This window comes from Dermochelys coriacea, chromosome 1 (genome assembly GCF_009764565.3).
Source record: "Dermochelys coriacea isolate rDerCor1 chromosome 1, rDerCor1.pri.v4, whole genome shotgun sequence".
Classification (NCBI taxonomy): Eukaryota; Metazoa; Chordata; order Testudines; family Dermochelyidae; genus Dermochelys; species Dermochelys coriacea.
The window spans coordinates 155,330,862-155,350,510 of NC_050068.2; the positions used below are offsets into that span (position 1 = coordinate 155,330,862).

Below are 19,649 nucleotides of genomic sequence, written 5' to 3' on the forward strand. Positions count from 1 at the left end.
TTCTTTGAGTAGTGTCCCTAGAGGTGCTCCACTCCTAGGTTACTCCTGAAGAACTTCTGCACCAAAAAATTAAGAATTCTGCACACATTTTAAAATTTTACATATTTTATTTGTCAAAATAACACAATATAGTCACACCATTTTCAATTAGTTTGGTAGTTTATTTCAAAATACCCGTCAGCAAGTGTCTGTAACTGTACAGACAACAGAAAAGGTTAAGGAAATTTTTTTTGACAAATAGATGCCTTACTATTTATATACCTCCACAGTGAGCGAGAGGGACAGAGTCTTGCACACACACCCAGCCCTGCCCTCCCATCCCAATCCAGGTGTGGGGCAAGTCGATTCAGCCTAGCAGGATCCAAGTATGGAGAGGCTTAGTGTGGGGCAATCCAGGTGTGGGGTGAGAGGGTTCTGTGTGGGGTGATGTGGGGGGTCCTGGGGGGGAGGGTGGATTGGGGTGCACAGAGGCTTGTTGGGGGGTTCCGGATGCAGGTGGAATGGGACTCGGGGGGGGGGGGGAGAAGCGGCAGGGAGAGGGTCTTAGGTCAGAAGATGTCAACCATTTTTTTTTCCTGAGTTTTTAGCTTCAGGCAGAGTTACCCAAACTCTTCTTGTGCAGAGCAGAAACTGAAACAAAAACAAAACGATGTTTGTTTTTACTTCAGCTGTTTGGCTTATTGGCATCTTAGTGTTTTGCTGGGCTCTATTGTTGAGTCTTGTGCAGGCTCTGACTTCTAGAAATCCCTTTTTTGATACTGAGGTAACTGGCTGTGGTAGTTTCCAACATAGGTTTGGATATGCCTCTTGGGGAACTGTACTCTACAGGTGGCTGTTGCTGTCCTTCTGCTTCTCTCGTAACTTTTCTTGTGGCCGTTTCTTCAGTATGTAGGTCAGTGGTGGTCAACCTGCGGGCTGCATGCGGCCCGTCAGGGTATTCTGCTGGCGGACTGTGAGACAGTTTGTTTACCTTGGCGGTCCACTTCCTGCGGCTCCCCTTGGCCGGGATTGGTGAACCACAGCCCTTGAGAGCTGCAGGCGGTCGTGCCTGCGGACGGTCAATGTAAACAAACTGCCTCACGGCCTGCCCGCAAGAGGATTACCCTGACGGGCTGTGTGCAGGCCGCAGGTTGCCCACTACTGATATAAGTTGTACGAGCTCAGAACTGTCTGCATAACCACAATATTGTACTCATCATAAGGATAAAACATTGAGGACTTATTCTGCCTTTATTTCCCAAGGTGGAATAGAATATTTCCTATCTCGACTATCCAAAGCAGCAGCTGAAAATGTCATGGACAGTACCCGTTTTCAATCATATGGAAGGTTTTCCATTTTCTGGTTCTTGTTGCCTGTCTGTGAACCCCTTCCACTTTTGCTGTATTGTTTTTGAGGTAGATTGATCAGACCTGAAAATGGTATTCATGGTGGGGACATAAGATTTGTATAAATACTGGACATACCACAAACCCAGACAATGTGGAGTAATGTCAAACCTGGCATGAGCCTGACTCCCAGGCTCCTTTTTAGCAATTACTTCCCTCTACCTCAGCCGCTCCATTATCCCTGACTCCCCCAAGCCTTTGCAACGCTTCTGAGGGGTGCAGGAAATACATTTCTGTATTGTAGTTTAAATGAATTATTACTCCAAGTTCTGTATTAATATTCCTAGTAAGGAATGTATTTATAAAAAAAAATAAATAAAAATCCTCAATGTCTTTTGTTGTCTGCATTGTTACATACTTGCTGACAGGTATTTTGAAATAAATTACCACAATAATTGAAACTGGTGTGATTATATTGTATTATTTTGACAAAACATTCCAAATTTTGCTGAATTTTAAAATATTGTGTAGAATTTTTAATTTTTTTTGTGTGCAAAATTCCCTCAGGAGTAAATAGAAATTTTTACACTTGATGTATCCCAGTGGCTGTCGATCTGTGTAGTTACAAATCCTTTTGAGTCTGATTCCTTGAGATTTCCACCCAAGAAAATCCATGTAGGTGTGACCTCCTTTTTTCAAAATGCTTTTTAATCTCTTACTTGTAGGGGAAGACTTGCTTCCTTCTCTGAGGGAGGGAAACTTTTTGGCCCGAGGGCCACATCTGGGTGGGGAAATTGTACACAGAGGCATGAATGTAGGGCTGGGGCAGAGGATTGGGGTGTGGGAGGGAGTGCGGGGTGTGTGTGAGGGGGTGTGGTGTGCAGGAAGGGGCTCAGGGCAAGGGGTGAGGGTGCAGGGGGGGTGCGGTGTGCGGGAAGGGGCTCAGGGCAGGGGGCTGGGGTGCAAGCTCTGGCCTGCCGCTGCTTACTTTGAGCCGCTCTGGGGTGGCAGCAGTGCTAAGCGGGGCTAAGGTAGGCTCCCTGGCCCCGTGCCGCTCCCGGAAGTGGCCAGCATGTCTGGCAGTGGCTTCTGGGGGTGGGATGGAGCAGGCGGCTTCTCAGCGTGCTGTCCTCGCTTGTGAGTACCACCCCCGAAGCTCCCATTGGCTGGGAACAGGGAACCATGGCCAATGGGAGCTAGGGGGGCAGTGCCTGCAGATGAGGGTGCTGCACGGAGCCCTCTGCTGCCCCACCAGGGGCGCAGGAACGTGGTGCTGGCTGCTTCCGGAAGCGGCCTGGGGCCAGGGCAGGCAGGGAGCCTGCCTTCGTCCTGCTGCGCCATGGAGCTGGCCATCCCGTAGGCCAGATTGAAAGCCCTGATAAGCTGGATCTGGCCTGTGGGCCGTAGTTTGCCTTCCCCTGCTCAAAGTGGAAAAGAATTGACTCCTTTCCAGGGATGTCTTCAAAGGTGTTTGGTGGGAAGAAGAGTTGGTTTTGAACCAAAATCTGTGCTAGAGTATCCATATTTGTGTGTGTGTGTGTGAGGACTTGAGATACTGGATTTAAAATAAAAAGTTGTGCAGACTTAATTCTCCGGAAGAAAAAAGAGATTATCTTAGTGTTTCCTATTCTCCCTTGAGAATGGAAAGCAAGGAAAACACTTGTGCTTTTTATTACTCTGTTGCCTCCAATCTGAACTTCCAAGAAGAACTTTAGAAGTTGAAATGAAATATATGTCACATGATATCCCTGTGAATATAGGTAAACATCCTAAATATTATTGGCTGAGGGGTTGGAGACAAAGACATAGTGAAAATCTGACTTACTGAAGATCATGCAAGAGGTGTGTGAAATAGCCAAAAATAGACCCAGGTGTCCCGACTCCCACCCTTGTACTCTAACCATTAAGTATGTTTTCTCTAAGTGTGGCTTGATAAAATTTGATGGAATCACTGTAGGGTCCCAGATGCTAAACTGTTTAAGCATGTCTGATTTATAACCTCGAATAGTTCAGGGAAGTCAGGCTCATGCCTGGTTAGAGGGATCATGCTGTGTCAGTGTTCTCCAGAAATTCAGATTTTCTCTTAGGCAATCTTTGGTCATCTTTGCAAAGTTGTCTTCCTCATCTGATTACTTGCCCAAAAGATTTTATGGGTCACCCAATTCTTGTTTGGAGTTTATCCATGTCGCAAGCTGTGATGTGAATAGTAGAAAACCAAATTGTATTTTACCTGCTCTGTATCAGAAAATGTTAATTTGTATTCCAGCCAGGTCTCGGCAAAAAATAAGAATTCCGTTTTACAAAAAATTTGAGCTTTCATTATTTTTGTTTTTGTTCTGCACTGAAACAAAAACTAGACCTTATGAACTTTTTTCTACATATAACAAGAGAAACAGACCACCACCCCTTAGAATAGCCAGAGAGCCTGGTGCCTGGGTCACTCATCTGGAATGTGAAAGACTACTTTCAGGTCCCATTCCAAGTTTAGAAATTGACTAGGAGTTGAAAAGCCAGGCCTTTAAGGGGCCACCAGACTCCTCGATGTTTTGCTAAACTAAGGCATGTCTATGGTAGCGAATTTACAGCAGCACAGCTGTACTGACTCAGCTGTGCTGCTGTAAGATCACCCATATAGTCGCTCTATGCCGACAGGAGAGAGCTCTCCTGTCCACATTGTAATACCACCTCAAAAAGTGCCGGTAGCTATGTTGGCAGGAGGAGCTCCCCCACTGACATAATGCTGTGCACACTACCATTTATGCCAGTGAAATTTTATGTCACTTGGGGGGAGGGAGCAGTTTCTCATCTCTCAGTGACATAAGTTTTGCTGACATAAGTGGTAGTGTAGACATGAACTTCGTGTTCAAACAATTTTAAATGCTTTTTTATATTAAAAAAGCATTTTAATTGAATTCCCATTCCATAAAAATTCAGCTTGACACAGATTGAGAAAAAAATGATCTATTAAATAAGAAATGGTAAATTAAGAATTTGAGTAGTTATATGTTGTGTAAGTATTTAAGTATGTATAGATAGTGTATTCTCCTGGTTACCAAAAAGTATCAAATGACAGCAGCCAACCAGACTCAAACGTTCTTTGGGAAAATAACTAAAGAACAAATGCAAAACAAGATTAAAATTGATGATTTTAATCAGTTTCCTACTTGCTGATTTAAATCATAATTACATTCAATGATTTATATCACTTCAATTTACCCCTGATGTACTGTATCAATTTGTTTTGCCTTGGGGAAATGAAGTGTGTGTCAAGTTCACAAGTAAAGAAAAAAGATTTTGTTTTTTCTGTTTTATAGATATTAGTATCGCTAGATATTTGTGTTTGAATTTGACACTTTCAATATGTGTTCTCCCTCTTGTTCTTGCTTTAAAACCAAGGATGACATAATTCTGAAATAGCTCTGGTTGTTGCAGAAAACTGCAGAATTTTTAGTTTTGCACAATAACATTAGGTTTGGTAAAAGGTTTATATTTGTATTAGAAAGAAGATGCATTTATAAAATGTGCTTTGTTCAGTACAATCCAGCATTGTGAAAATATCTGTACTTCTCTTCTACAGGCTGTTCGCTGCTATGAATCTCTGATATTGAAAGCTGAAGGAAAGGTCGAGTCTGATTTCTTTTGTCAGTTAGGTCACTTCAACCTCTTATTGGAAGATTATCCAAAAGGTAAGGCTTTTTATCACATTTTTATAGCAGTTTTAATAACCGTAGTATCTTTAATGACCCAGATTTGATTATGACACCGTAATATAACCATAAATATTGGGTAGATCAACAAAGGCACTTTCTGTTGGCTTGCATCATGCTTCAAAGTCTGTAACAAAATAAGTAATATGTTGCAGTACTGAGGAATACTTTTGTTCTTCCCTTCTCCCAGAGAAACCTTGTGGTCAAGTAATTTAATAAACATGTTTAATGGTTCACAAACAGATGTAAGTAATATACAAACATAGTACCTAATTGTTCCCCACATTTCTTTTGTTGCTGAAAATGTTCAAAAATAAAGTAAACAGACTACAGCATAACCATAAGTGTATATCAGATGTAGGCATGGATATGACAACTAGAATAAGAGTTGGCATTAGAAATGAAAAGGAGACCTAAATGTATACCAGGAATATTGTCCAGATCCTTGATCTGTGCTTGGCACAAGCCCCAGGAAAAGGGGTCAAGTATTAAGCAGCATTTGTGCTCTCCCAAGTCTGTGAACAGCCAGAGACTGGTATTTGGCCCTGATGTAAGTTACAGCAATCTAAAGGTTGTTCTAACTTATGTGGGCTGAAAAAACCTTGATGCAAGTTGTTCCATCAGTCTAGCATAGCACTTTGGCCTCTGCCACTGCTGCTTCTTTGCCACTTGGTCATTCCCTAGGTAAGGCGTTCCAGTGCACCAAATGAGCCAACCAATGCAGACTAAATAGAGCAGGGGTTCTCAAACTAGGGGTCGGGACCCCTCAGGGTGTCACAAGGTTATTACATGGTGGGTCGTGAGCTGTCAGCCTCCACCCCAAACCCTGCTTTGCCTCCAGCATTTATAAAGATGTTAAATATATAAAAAAGTGTTTTTAATTTATAAGGGGGGTCGCACGCAGAGGATTGCTATGTGAAAGGGGTCACAAGTACAGAAATTTGAGAACCACTGAAATACAGCATTTTCCAGACGTCTACCTTATGCTAATGGAATCATGGTCAGCGGTCACCCTTCTTTACCACCACAAACTTGTCAGCTGCGGGCTACCTAACATGGTCTGCGTCAGGGAAACATGGCTGGCTGACAAGACCAGCCCAGTGCTAGCTCACCTTGTGGTATTAAGCTACTCGGAACGCTTAGACATGGAGAATGGTAGAATAGTGATTTTATTCTCCTCCAGGTTCAGGTGCAGAAGAGACTGTTTAAGATCAAAGAGGGTATCCTCTTAATCTGAGAGTGCTGATAAATCGATTATGGGCATCCTGCTAATTTACAGAGCTAAGGACACTAAAGGCTTCCTAACCCTCCCTCTATCCTCCTTTCCTTCCCCCACTGCCTCCCCCCCAAGACATTACCTAACATGGTTTTGAGGTTCACACCACTTAGCTTGAGGGAGACTTCGTCCATGTAGAATGACACTTCAGACGACAGCAGCAAAAAGCCCTCCTCTTCACCTTTGGCTGCATGCAGATAATATTCCTCCCCTCCCCCGTACGCTTTGGACTGGATCCTTGGGCTGGACATTAGAAACACACAAGCTAATCTGTGTCCTTATCTGACCACCAGTTCCTTCAGGTAAAAATTCCTCTCCTCCATCACAAGACAAGAAAAAGCAACCACGAAAGTTCACCCTAGAAGATTACCAGCTCCAACAAATGCTAAAGCTTTACCGATAGAAAAGCCACTAAACTTAGTCTTGTGACAGTGAAACACTACCATCACTCCCAGGTTGCTGCCATAGACCCTCTGGCATTGAAGTGCCTTCTCCTACACCATTGCTCTCGCAGATCCCCTTGGCATTTGGATGACCTGTGATTGGACAAAGTAGAAAGGAAGAAAGCTAGTGGCATTTGACACTGAGCAGCATCAAGCGTTCTTGGAGGAAAACACTGTCTGATGCAGATAGGTTTAAGTATGAAGAATTTTTCTCAATCTGTGCCACTGTAGTGTTGAAGGCTCACATTGTCTTCTCTGCCAAAATCGGTGTGTGTTTAAAGTGAGATTGGTAACTCAAGTTGGCCATCTTGCTGTACAAACACATACCTTTTTGGCAGTGAAAAGACCTAGACTAAGAGCTTTTCTTCTCAATGAGAGGCAGAAACTTTTTGGTTGGTAAATAACTTTATAAATCCAAAATGCCTTGATTCTGTCATGGTTTTTGCTAAAATGATCAGCAGTGAAATAGTTAACAATCCAGACATAAATTGTTTCCTGTTTTTTTTAATAGTTTTTTTAATGCCTCATTTAGCTGAATGGAGAGATTATGCATCTCTGATCTTATTATTTCAGGCTGTCCACAGGTGCAAAAACAACACTAAACTGGTTAATACTGGGTGCATCTTGTCATGATTTTCTTCACAACCTCAACAGCTAGAATTTCATTTTTTTTTTTAAATGAAAGCTTAAATTCTGAAACAAACTGCCCCAAGAGGATTCAGTGACAAATTCTGTCTAAAATGGAGAGAGGAAACATGGGTTTGGGTTATCTTCATCCAAGGCTTTTGTTGATACCAATGTTGAAATTCTCCAAACTGAGAATTTTAACCAGTATCACATACAGTGAATTAGAACGTCATGTGTGCCTGAGCACTGTATGATTCCATGGATAAAGGGTGGAGGTGGGAAGCATATTTTATGCTATTTTTCTACTTACTTTCCTAATCTTGGAGGCTGTGGATTCCCAGCAGAAGTCCTGTAATGGTGCTGACTAAGACATGGGGCTAGTTCCTCAGCTCCAACTGTGTCCTCTGTGCTATGTTGAGGATTTGGATGAGTTTCTGTTACCACGCTCCTTTCTGGTAATTGGGAATCTACATAGAAAGTCTATGTTGGTTTCAAGTCTTTTTTCACATGTGAAGTGGAAGAGTTCGAAGGATTTGGGTGTTTCCTGGATTTGTTGTATTTAAGTTTTAAAAGAATACTATTCTGTATGTGCTCTTGATCACTTTTTGGCCTATGGTGTGCTAAGTAACCTTGAAGGAGAAGGAGGCAGAAGATCATGTTGGACCAATGTAGTTTGCAGTACTGTAGAACCTTGGAGTTATGAACACCAGAGTTACAAACTGGTCAGTCAACCACATAGCTCATTTGGAACCACAAATATGCAATCAGTCAGCAGCAGAGACAACAAAAAAGCAAGTACAGTATTGTGTTAAACGTAAACTACTAAAATAAGGGAAAGCAGCATTTTTCTTCTGCATAATAAAGTTTCAAAGCTGTATTAAGTCAATGTTCAGTTGAATACCTTTGAAAGAACAACTATAACGTTTTGTTCAGTGATGTGAACAGCCTCCATTCATGAGGTGTTCAAGTAACTGAGTTTCTACTGTTTTATCCAGATGTTTTGGTAATGCAGGTTACATCATACTTCTGGAGCTTCTTTCACAATGAAGCCATAAATGGTCGTCTTGTTGACCACTGATCTACATTAAACAGTATCAGTTTGAGTTCCTGGGAGTTTTTTGCATCTCTTTAGTTCTTCAGTGTACATGCTGTTTGTGTGCTATGATTATATGGTACACATTTGACACAACATTTTTGGGTCTTTTGTCTATTCTTGAAGTTGATTCCAGTCAAAACTGAGGTGGGGAGATGAGCTGAACGGTGAGGCAAGGTCCCTTTGCACCCCATATGTTTTGACCTTAGCTGGCATTGTGACGAATGTAGTGAAAGTGTGCAGAGCTGACAGTCTGACTCTAGTATGTTGAAAAATGTGGTCGTGGGAAGGTGGCAGCATGATCTGCCATGAAATGGTCTGTAGTAGGTTAGTGTCATCTCTTGCTAATTTCTGCAGCAATTTGTCACACCTGTAAATGCGATTCCTGTTGCTCCTGTGTGTGGAGGAAGAGGGAATTGTTGATAGTTGCATCCTGCCTCTTAAGTGCATGCCATTGAGAACCAGCTTCTGTTTCTCATAGAGGTGCTGCTGCTGTTCCTGTGTAGAGAGGAAAGTGCAACGTCCTCAGGAGAGGCTCAGCCCCTTTCATCAACTGACAGTGTCAGGAAAGGGTATTGGGATTATATATGCTATCCTCCTTCCTCCTTAGGGGCTCAGTCTTTTGTATCTGTCTCTGACCTGACTGGCAGAAATGAAATGGGGAAGCCTGCTCTTCACTTAAGAGGCTCCAGAATCTTAGGCTATGTCTACACTTGTGGGCATGTAGAATACAGACATTGCATGCCCAGTTAGCATGTATATTAACAGCAGTGTATTCAGTGAGGCACTGCTTAGGCAAGTACAATACAGACACATGAGAGCCTTTGGGTATATACCCTACATGGCTCTCTACCTGCCCACACAGTGCCTCCTACATGTACACTGCTCTTTTTACTAATGTAGTGTCCTGCTGCCAGAGCCTTTCTCTGCCTCAGTGAAAGTCTCTGGAAGTGGTAAAAGACTCCAGCAGCTTCCCACTTCTGAAGCCTTTCCAGGCTGCAGGGAAAGACTCTAGAGAAAGGGAGGGAGCCCTGGGAGGGAGCTGTTAGTGCCTTTCTCTGCTACATTGCCCCTGCCTGAACCGTTCTTTGCCATATGTAGCTACACACCACAGGATGGATGCAGCGTGCTTTTCACTGCATTGTGTAGCTACACGTGCCGTAGACATTGCTGCAAGTATAGACAAGAGCTTAGCAGTATCCAGATTTTTCCGTTTTTGAGGGAGGCTCCCTCCCCTGTGGAAATCTCCATTGTTTTATGACATAGACAATAAGAATTACAATAGTAATAGTGAGAATAAACAAAGAATTAGAAAATAAATTTGATATGATTGGGATTATGCAACATGTCAGGTTTCAGTCACATGACTGATGTTAAAATCACGGGATATGCTGTGTTTAGAAAAGATGCAGTGGGAGGTATGGTACATAGGGTGGCACTCTCCATTAAAGATACCATTACCTGCTCTAGAGTTATTGACAATTCTGAAGGAGAGGACTGGGATGCTTATAGATCAAAGGATTAACTGATAAATCACAGGTGGTAGTGGGGTGAGGGGGGAGTCTGCTATAGACCACCAAATCAGACAAAGGAACAGGAGGAGCTGCTCCTTAAACTTCTGTCTACAGTGTGTAGATGGAAATATTGCATTATTGGGAATTTCAGTCTGGGGGATATATGCCAGAGATCTCTTTGGAGGTTCTAAAATATATATATATATATAACTTTCAAACACAAAGTACTGAAACCAACTTGCGGTAATTGTACATTAGACCTAATTTGGACAAAGATTAATTGATCACTGAACTAAAAATTTATGGTTGCTCAGGTGTGAGTGATAAGACCATAAGAATGGACATACTGGGTTGGACCAATGGTCCATCTATTCCAGTATCCTGTCTTCAGACAGTTGCCAGTGCCAGATTCTTCAGAGGGAATGAACAGAACAGTGGGTAATCCATCACCTATTGTCCAATCATAGCTTCGGGCATTTTGGAGGTTTAGGGACACCTAAGCCATGGGGTTGCATCCCTAACCATCTTGGCTAATAGCCGTTGATAGATAAATTCATGGAGAACAGGTCCAAGTATTTTTTTCAACTCGGTTCTGTTTTTGGCCTTCACAACAGTCCCTGGCAATGAGCTGCACATGTTGACTGTGTGTTCTGTGAAGTACTTCCTTATGTTTGTTTTAAACTTGCTGCTTATGAATTTAATTGGATGACCCCTAGTTCTTGTATTATGTGAAAGGGGTAAATAACACTTCCCTATTCACTTTCTCCATACTATTTGTGACTTTATTCATGACTGTCATATCCCCCACCTCGGTCATTTTTTTTTCCAGGCTGAACAGTCGCAGTTGTCTGGATCTCTCCTCCTATGGAAGCTGTTCCATATCCCTAATCATTTTTGTTGCCCATCTCTGTATCTTTTTTAATTCTAATGTGTCTTTTTGGGAATGAGGTGATCTGAACTGTACACAGTATTCAAGGTGCGAGCATACCATGGATTTATATAATGGCATTGTGATATTTTCTGTGAGATCTATCCGTTTTCTAATGGTTCCTAACATTCTGTTTTTTGACTGCTGCTGCACACTGAGCAGATGATTTCAGGGAACTATCCATGATGACTCCCAAGATCTTTTTTGAGTGGTAACAGCTAATTCAAAACCCATCATTTTGTATGTATAGCTGGGATTATTTTTTCCATTGTGCATTATCATCAATTTCATCTGCCATTTTGTTGCCCAGTCGCCTCATCTTGTGACATCCCTTAGTTAATTCTAAAGCTGAAGGCAGAGTTACAATCTTGAGTAATTTTGCATCGTGTGTGAATTTTATCACCTCACTATTCACCCCTTTTTCCAGATCATTTATGAAAATGTATTATGTCTATTTTCATTTGCTGTATACAGCTAGAACATCAAGTAGTAGGTATACTTGGTGCTTTAAGAAGGCCAGTTTCCAAAGATGAAAGCGATCATGTGCTAAAATGGAGTGGGAGGAAGTACTTAAATATAATTCCCATTTTTATGTTTAAGAACTCTTTATTAGATGCTTCAAAACATACAATTCCACAGTCAAGAAAGAAGGCTTATTTGATTTTAAAAAATAATCCTGTTTTGGAGGGGAGGTGAAGTGAAAGTAATAAAAATTAGTAATATATAACAAAACATTAGGGAAGCTGAAAGCAAGGAGTACCTGTCAGCACACCAGTTAGAAATTTTAGACAGTTAAGAGAAGCTAAAGATGCAAGTGGAAAAAAATGTATGGCCAGTAGGGTCAAGGACAAAGAGTTCTTTAAATATATTGGGAACAAGCAAAATTCTAGCAATAGGTCTGATGCTAGACAAGGATGATAAATCATCAATCATAAGGCAGAAAAGACAGAAGTATTTAAATATTTCTATTCAGTATTTGAAAGAAAACAGGATGGTGTATTATCTTAATGATAATGAAATACATTCTATTCCGTCAGTAACTAAGGAGTATGTTAAACAGCAACAGTTTTTAACATTTTAAAATCTGCAGGACTAGATAACTTGCCCCACAAATATCAAAAGAATTGATGGAAAAAATCTGATCCATTAATGTTGATTTTTAACAAATCTTAGAACACTGGAATTTCCAGACGACTAGGAGAAAGCTAATATCGTGCCAGTATTTGAAAAGGATAAATGGCAAGATCCAGGAAGCTATAGGCTGATTAGCCTGACATTAATCACAGGCAAAGTCATGGAAAGAATGGTATGGGACGAAATCAGTAAACAATTATGAGGTAGTAGCATAATTAATACTAAACAACATGGCTTAATGGAAAATACATCTTGTTAAAATCAGTGTCTTTTGAGCTCATCAAATAATATTAATTTTGACAAGTTTGGTTAATAAATTGTTGGCATAATATAGTTAGACTTTTGTAAGGCATTTGACTTAGTCCTACATGTCATTTTAATTTTGGGAGGAAAAAGTACTATATAAAATTAATATAGCTCATATTAAATGGATTAAAAAGTAATTGTAAATTGGTGTGTTTTTGTTGGGGTCTGGCAGGTCTCTGTTCATGGTCCAGTGCTATTTAATATGTTTATCAATGATCTGGAAGAAAATAAAGTGCTGGTAAAGTTTGCAGATGCCACAAAAACTGGAGGGATAAATAAAGATGGGGAAAGGTCAGTCTACAGGCCAATGTGGATCACTTGGTGGTAAGGTTGACTTATTAGAACATGCTTTAATACAGCCAATGCAAGTTCTAAATCTAGGAACAAAGAACATAGGTTACATTTATAAGAAGGTGCACTATATCCTGAGAAGCAGCAACTGTGTAAAGGGCTTAAGGGGTCAGGATAGATAAGCAGTTGAACATGCCACACAGCATTACGGTCTGAAAGAGAGCAAAGTACTACTGAAGTAGGAATAGGGAGGTGGTATTACCTTTTGTATAGGACATAAGTGAATTGGAAGCTGAAGGTAAACAAATTCAGACTAGAAATAAAATACAAACTTTTAAGTGAAGGTAATAATCCTAATAGTTAGTTTTTACCTTGGGAAGTAGTAGATTCCCCATTTGAAGTCTTTGAAATCAAGACTGAACCTCTTTCTAAAAGATAGGGTATAGGTCACATAGGTATGAGCTTGATGCAGAAATTATTGGATGAGGTTCTTTGGCTTGTGTTATGGAGGAGATCAGACTAGATTATAATGCAGTCCTAGCTTTTATCTCTCTGCTGTTTATACTTTTCCTAAGGTGCACTACAATAGAATTGATGTGATGTCTAAAAGATTCTGATTATCAGCAATGCAGTTCACCAGTTTTGTTAATCTTACCCCTATATTGTTTGGGAATCAGGAATACAGAACTGCATTGGTTTGCATTTGGAAGCTTGGATTCTGTATAAATGGATGGGTTTAGGCTTTTCTTCTTCCAGGAAAGCTTCCCACTTGTCACTGATAAATAGGTGAGTGTGTACTTGAAGCTGTTGTCCAAAGCTTAACCACAGAGCTCTGTAAACAGGGCATCCAATATTTGTGTATAAAAACTGATACAATTCAGTGATAAAGAAAATGTCAAGATATTTGCAAAAGTGTGGATTGCCCACCTGATCACACCTAAATTTCTAGTCATTTTAACAGATGATACTAAGTGAAGTAAAGGTTTACTGTACTCAAGTATTTTAAACCTGGTACACTGAACATTGATGCAGTCTTGATGAAATGTTATTGCTGTATGCCTTGCTCATCAAAGTTGTGTTGATGTCCCTGTGGATTTTAAAACATGCTATTTTATTCAGTGCAATGAACAGAAAAATCATTCTATTTGGTCACTAGATAAAATGTCTGAAATTATCTGATAATGCAGATACTTAAAGAGCACAAATCATGTATGTGACTGAAGTACAATAAATATTACAGTGAATAAATTGTTAATAAAATTGTTCCTACACAGTTGATGGGCCACAGCAGTGCTTATATCTTGTTTGCAAATACTGAGTGCATGGTGGTGAGCAGTGCACAAACGTTTGTAGCAAAATTGTGCACTTGTTTTAAAACAACTTCTATAAAACTGTTAATGAAATTGTGCCTCTTTTAAAGTGGTATATTTTAAGACAGTCTTGGGGTTATGGCTGAAAAATTGAGCTAATTGTAAAAATCTTGGCTTTTGAAGAGTCCCTGGTTTGTTTACTCAGAATTTTTGAAAAAGTAAACAGTCTTTGACTACATATTCTGTGAAAGAAATAGGTATTTTAATTGTGTAAATTTAATAATCAGTACAGTTTCTTGCAGTGATAGACAATAGCTCAATCTCTAGAGAATTTTTAGTTTGATCACTGTTTTGATAGACCGTTACAGCCTCAAAGAAGTATTGTAATTGGGGACTACTCTGTTGCTCTGTGTAGACAGCTCTGAACTAAAAAAAACATTTTTAATCTTTAATATAAAAAATTGCACATGTGATAAGATCAGTACTTTTGCTGCTAGTGTATATATCCCCATCTTTTTTCCCTCTGTTCAGGAGTAATATTTTGGGGTCCATGGAGTCTGCTTGGAGGTTCTTAACTCCGGTTAATTGTCAGTGGAAAACTTGATTCTTCTTCGAGTGCTGTCCCTGTGGGCGCTCCACTCTAGGTGACGGTGCGTCCCGGCACTGTTGATCGGAGATCTTCAGTAGCCATGTCTGGTCAGGACACACGCACTCAGTTGGTATCTCTGGTCTCGTTGGAATCTTCCTGAGCACTTGTGTCCTGCACCCTCCTCAGTTCCTTCTCAGCTGTCCTCGGCTGAAGATGGGACTTGGGGCATTGCTGATCCTTTTCCCTGGTTTCTGAAGGAAACAATTACAAAGAACATAGAAATAGTTAGTAACATCCCAGTTGTTTTCCTTTTTCCTTGCCTTGCCTTGCCTTGCCTTGCCTTGCCTTGCCTTTCCTTTCCTTTCCTTTCCTTTAGAATAGTTACTTAGTTTAAAAACAAAACAAAACAAAAACCCACAACTTTTTTCTTCAAGTTTGTCTTCCGCTGAGACGCTCTCCCCTGGCATTACTAGCGCAATTTCAGGATTCAGGAAATATGCTGTCAGGACTTTATGCCAAGGTCCAGTGAACACTCACATTGTGTGAAGTGCCTCAGCGAGACACACGTCCCTTCCAAGTGTATCCACTGCACGAGCCTCAAAACCAGGATTTGTTGTGACAGGGACCTGTGACTGAAAATGCTTCTCATGCAGAAATCTCTGCAGCCGCCTCTGGAGACGGGCAATGGCAAACCCTTTCCCTTACGCTCCCCGGCCAGGTCCGAACTGACTGGGAGCCCGGCTTCACCCTCTCTAGAGCACAGGCAAAAAGCTCTGCAGGCGCCTATGGAGAAGGGCAGTAAACCCTCTCCCTCAGGTTCCCCTGCCAGGTCAGAACTGACTGGGAGCCTGGCTTCACCCTCTCACGTGAAGAGGCAAGAAGCCCTAATGTCTGCTCTCAGAGACACTCAAGAGGGTAAAGGATCTCCTGCAGGATCTTTACCCTTGGTGTTGTCAGCGCCGAGAGCAGGCAACTCTGACCGCCCCTGCACTTCACAAGCAACTCACACGAGGCTCAAAAGCAGGGACCCAACTTCCCCCAGCGGGAAGCTTTCCTTGGCACCGGTTCCCCCGGCACTGATAATTGACCCGGTGCTGACAATGCGTTCCACCCTAGTGCCGACAAGAATGTCGACACCAAGCCTGCCTGCCACCCCCGGAGCAGATTCAGACCTCCTGTGGGGCTCTCATAAATGGCTCTTGGCTCCTGCAAAAGTGAAACTAAAATCACTCCTGGCTGCCACTCACACTTCATGCTCTGCAGCACACCAGTCTAGGGAGCAGCAACAATTCCTGCATCAGCAGGATATCTCTGTGGCCCCTAAGCCTGACTCTCTGCTCCTAGACATGGAGCACTCATTGATTGAACATTAGCTCTCACAACTTGACCTGGATACTTTCACTGATGGTGAGAACGGTACACAGCAGCAAGCACAGTTCTCCCTGCCTGAGTCTTCCCCTCCACTGGAGCCATACATACTCCAAGACATGAGGCATCATAAGAATCAGCCTCAGTTTCCCTACTTTGTTCCCCAGTGGCCGGGACCCAACTTTTTCCTCCCGGTGCCCTGGCATCCATGGTACCCGTGGTCTGCTCCTGCCATCGCTCCTCCTTGCGCCCTTTCTACTGGACTGAAAGCTCGTACTACGCCTAGATCCCCAGCTCTGTCAACATCTAGAGCTCCTGAACCCCCTCCTGAAGACGTGGGATATGAACCCTTCCTGGATTTACCGGCTCCTGTCTCGCCATCAGCCGCAGAAGTCGTCCTCCTGCCTCCACTTCCACAAAACGTGGACAACTTTAAGCAATTCCAGGAACTTTTCAAGAGACTGGCACTCATCCAGGACATCCCTTTGGAAGAAGTCCAGGAGACACAACATAGGCTTCTCAAAATCCTCTAACCCTCTGCACCTTTGAAGATCGCCCTACCCATTAACAAAGCTCTCCTAGAACCAGCTGGTACTCTGGCAGACCCCTGCCTCCATTCCACCAATGTGCAAGAAAGCTGAACATAAATACTATGTGCCCATGGGGAATGTCGATTTCTTATTTTCCCACCCACAACCCAAATCTATTGTGGTGGATGCAGCGACGCAGAGAACAAAGCAGCCACGCTACCGGCCCACTCCGCAGGACAAGGACCTCAAATGCCTTGACCTTCTGGACCACAAGGTTTATACCTCTTCTACTTTTACAATTTAGAATTACAAATTATTCCGCCCTCCTTGCAAGCTAGGACCGTGACAACTACAACAAGCTCTTTGATTTGCTTCCCGTATACTGGAGGACAGGAGAGTGGACTTCAAGTTAGTCCTCTTCAAAGGTCAGTTGGTGTCTAGGATGGCACTACAAGCATCCATGGACATGGCTGATCCTGCAGCCCGCACCACTGCAGTGGTGATGCGCCACTCTTCCTGGCTCTCAGCATCTGGTATCACCAAAGATTTGCAGTCCAAAGTGGAGGATCTCCCCTTTGACAAAGATAAACTCTTTAAAAAACCAAAAAAACCAAATGATGAAGTCCTTCACACTGTGAAAGACTCTACAGCCACTTTGTGCACATTGGGCATATACCTAGTCATCCCCAGGAGACCATGATATCAGCCTTATCAGAGGCCTAGTGCACAACAATATCACCGACCTCAGTCCAGACTGGATGACGCTGGGAAAAACTGCAACAGATCTCCTAGGCGCAGGCAAAACCAGGCACAACCAACTACTTCCCACCATGGGTTAAAAAACAATTTTTTGAAGCTCTGGTCGGGGTCTACGTGACCACCCCTTGACTCCACCACCTATTTGGCTGCTGCCTTCAAGCTTTCCACAATGTCTGGCAACAGATGATGCAGGACCGCTGGGTCCTGGAAATAGCTCAGTCAGGTTACTCCATCCCTTTCCCCTTCCCAGTCCCTCTTTGGAACCCCTCTCATGAGCACCTTCTCTGTGTGGAGGTAGCTTATCTTCTTCACCTCGGTGCAGTCGAACATGTGCTGACGCAACATGAGGGAAAAGGATTCTACTCCCACTACTTTCTAACCCAAAAGAAAGACGGGGGGTGGAGACCTATATTGGACCTACCCCGGCTGAACAAGTTTGTACATGTACAAAAATTCAAGATGGTCACACTGGACACAATAATACCTGCGCTGGAACAAGGGCACTGGTTCACAGCCCTCGCCCTACAAGACGCCTATTTCCATATATCCCTTAATCCAACCCTATCAGAGATGTGTCTGCACATCAATCTCCTAGAACTCAGAGCTGTCAGGCAGAGAGGAGCACAATCTCACTCCCTATGCACAGCAGCCATTAAACTATGTAATTGGTGCGTACAACACCACATAGAAGTCACCGCTTCCTACCTGCCTGCTTGTCGCAACACTACTGCTGACAGGCTCAGCAGACACTTCTCAGAGAAACATGAATGGGAATTGCATCCCACGATATTCCAACACTGGGGCACTCAGTCAATAGACGTGTTTGCCACTCCTCAAAACTGCAAATGCCATCTATTTTGCTCCAGAGCGGGACTCAGAAACACATCTCTAGGGGATGTGTTCCTCATACAACTCCCTCATATACGCTTTTCCACTGATTCCACTCGTACACAGGGTTCTACGCAACATCACAGAGAACAAGGCCGGGGTCATCTTATTGCCCCAGCTTGGCCCAAGCAGGCATGGTATTCTTACCTGCTACGCATGTCCATCCATCCTCCCCGGATTCTCCCCGACAGACCAGATCTCCTTTTCCCAGAACTGCGGTCTGCTTCTTCATCCACAGCTCTGGAAACTCCATCTGACAGCATGGTTCCTTCATGGTTTCAATCCCACAAATTAGCCTGCTCAGAACAGGTCTAACACATCCTCCTGCACAGTAGAAGGGACTCCACTCCTAAGACTTAATGCAAGAGTGGAAATTGTTCTCCATCTGGTGCTTCCACAGATGCCTAATACCCCAGACTGCAACCCTCCCTGACATCTCAGGCTATCTTTTTTGAACTAAAACAGGACAGGCTTTTGCTCAGTTCTATCAGAGTACACCTCGCTGCCCTTACCACCTTTCATGACACTCTGGACTGCTATTCAGTTTCACTCACCCCACCGTGAAACGCTTCCTTGCGGGCCTGCAAAATCTCTACCTTGAGATTCATTCATCAGTAGCCTCCTGGAGTCTCAACCGAGTTCTCCGTGCTCTTATGAAACCCCATTTCGAGCCCCTGGCCACCTCATCCCTGCGCCACATGTCGATGAAAGTGGCTTTATTGGTTGCCATAATGTCAACTAGAAGGGTTGGTGAAATAAGCGCCCCGATGGCCTACCCTCCCTACACCATTTTCTCTAAATACAAGGTTTCAGAGTAGCAGCCGTGTTAGTCTGTATTCGCAAAAAGAAAAGGAGTACTTGTGGCACCTTAGAGACTAACAAATTTATTTGAGCATAAGCTTTCGTGAGCTACAGCTCACTTCATCGGATGCATTTGGTGGAAAAAGCAGAGGAGAGATTTTTATATATATATATATATATATATATATATATATATATATACACACACACACACACATACAGAGAACATGAAACAATGGGTTTATCATACACACTGTAAGGAGAGTGATCACTTAAGATAAGCCATCACCAGCAGCAGGGGGGGGAAAGGAGGAAAACCTTTCATGGTGACAAGCAAGGTAGGCTAATCCCAGCAGTTAACAAGAATATCAGAGGAACAGTGGGGGGTGGGGTGGGGGGGAGAAATACCATGGGGAAATAGTTTTACTTTGTGTAATGACTCATCCATTCCCAGTCTCTATTCAAGCCTAAGTTAATTGTATCCAGTTTGCAAATTAATTCCAATTCAGCAGTCTCTCGTTGGAGTCTGTTTTTGAAGCTTTTTTGTTGAAGGATAGCCACTCTTAGGTCTGTGATTGAGTGACCAGAGAGATTGAAGTGTTCTCCAACTGGTTTTTGAATGTTATAATTCTTGACGTCTGATTTGTGTCCATTCATTCTTTTGCGTAGAGACTGTCCAGTTTGGCCAATGTACATGGCAGAGGGGCATTGCTGGCACATGATGGCATATATCACATTGGTAGATGCGCAGGTGAAGGA

The 19,649-nt window shown here is 42.7% G+C and overlaps 1 protein-coding gene across 16 annotated transcripts in view; it reads left to right on the plus strand.

Annotated features, from left to right (window-relative positions):
* The window catches only part of KDM6A (lysine demethylase 6A), a 289,478-nt gene that overhangs the window by 30,886 nt on the left and 238,943 nt on the right, over positions 1-19,649 (plus strand). For all 16 annotated transcript variants that reach the window (XM_038390659.2, XM_043506376.1, XM_038390670.2 and 13 more), the window contains one exon: positions 4,904-5,012. In XM_038390659.2, coding sequence (XP_038246587.1) covers positions 4,904-5,012 — 109 coding nt within the window. The remainder of the gene's footprint in view (positions 1-4,903; positions 5,013-19,649) is intronic.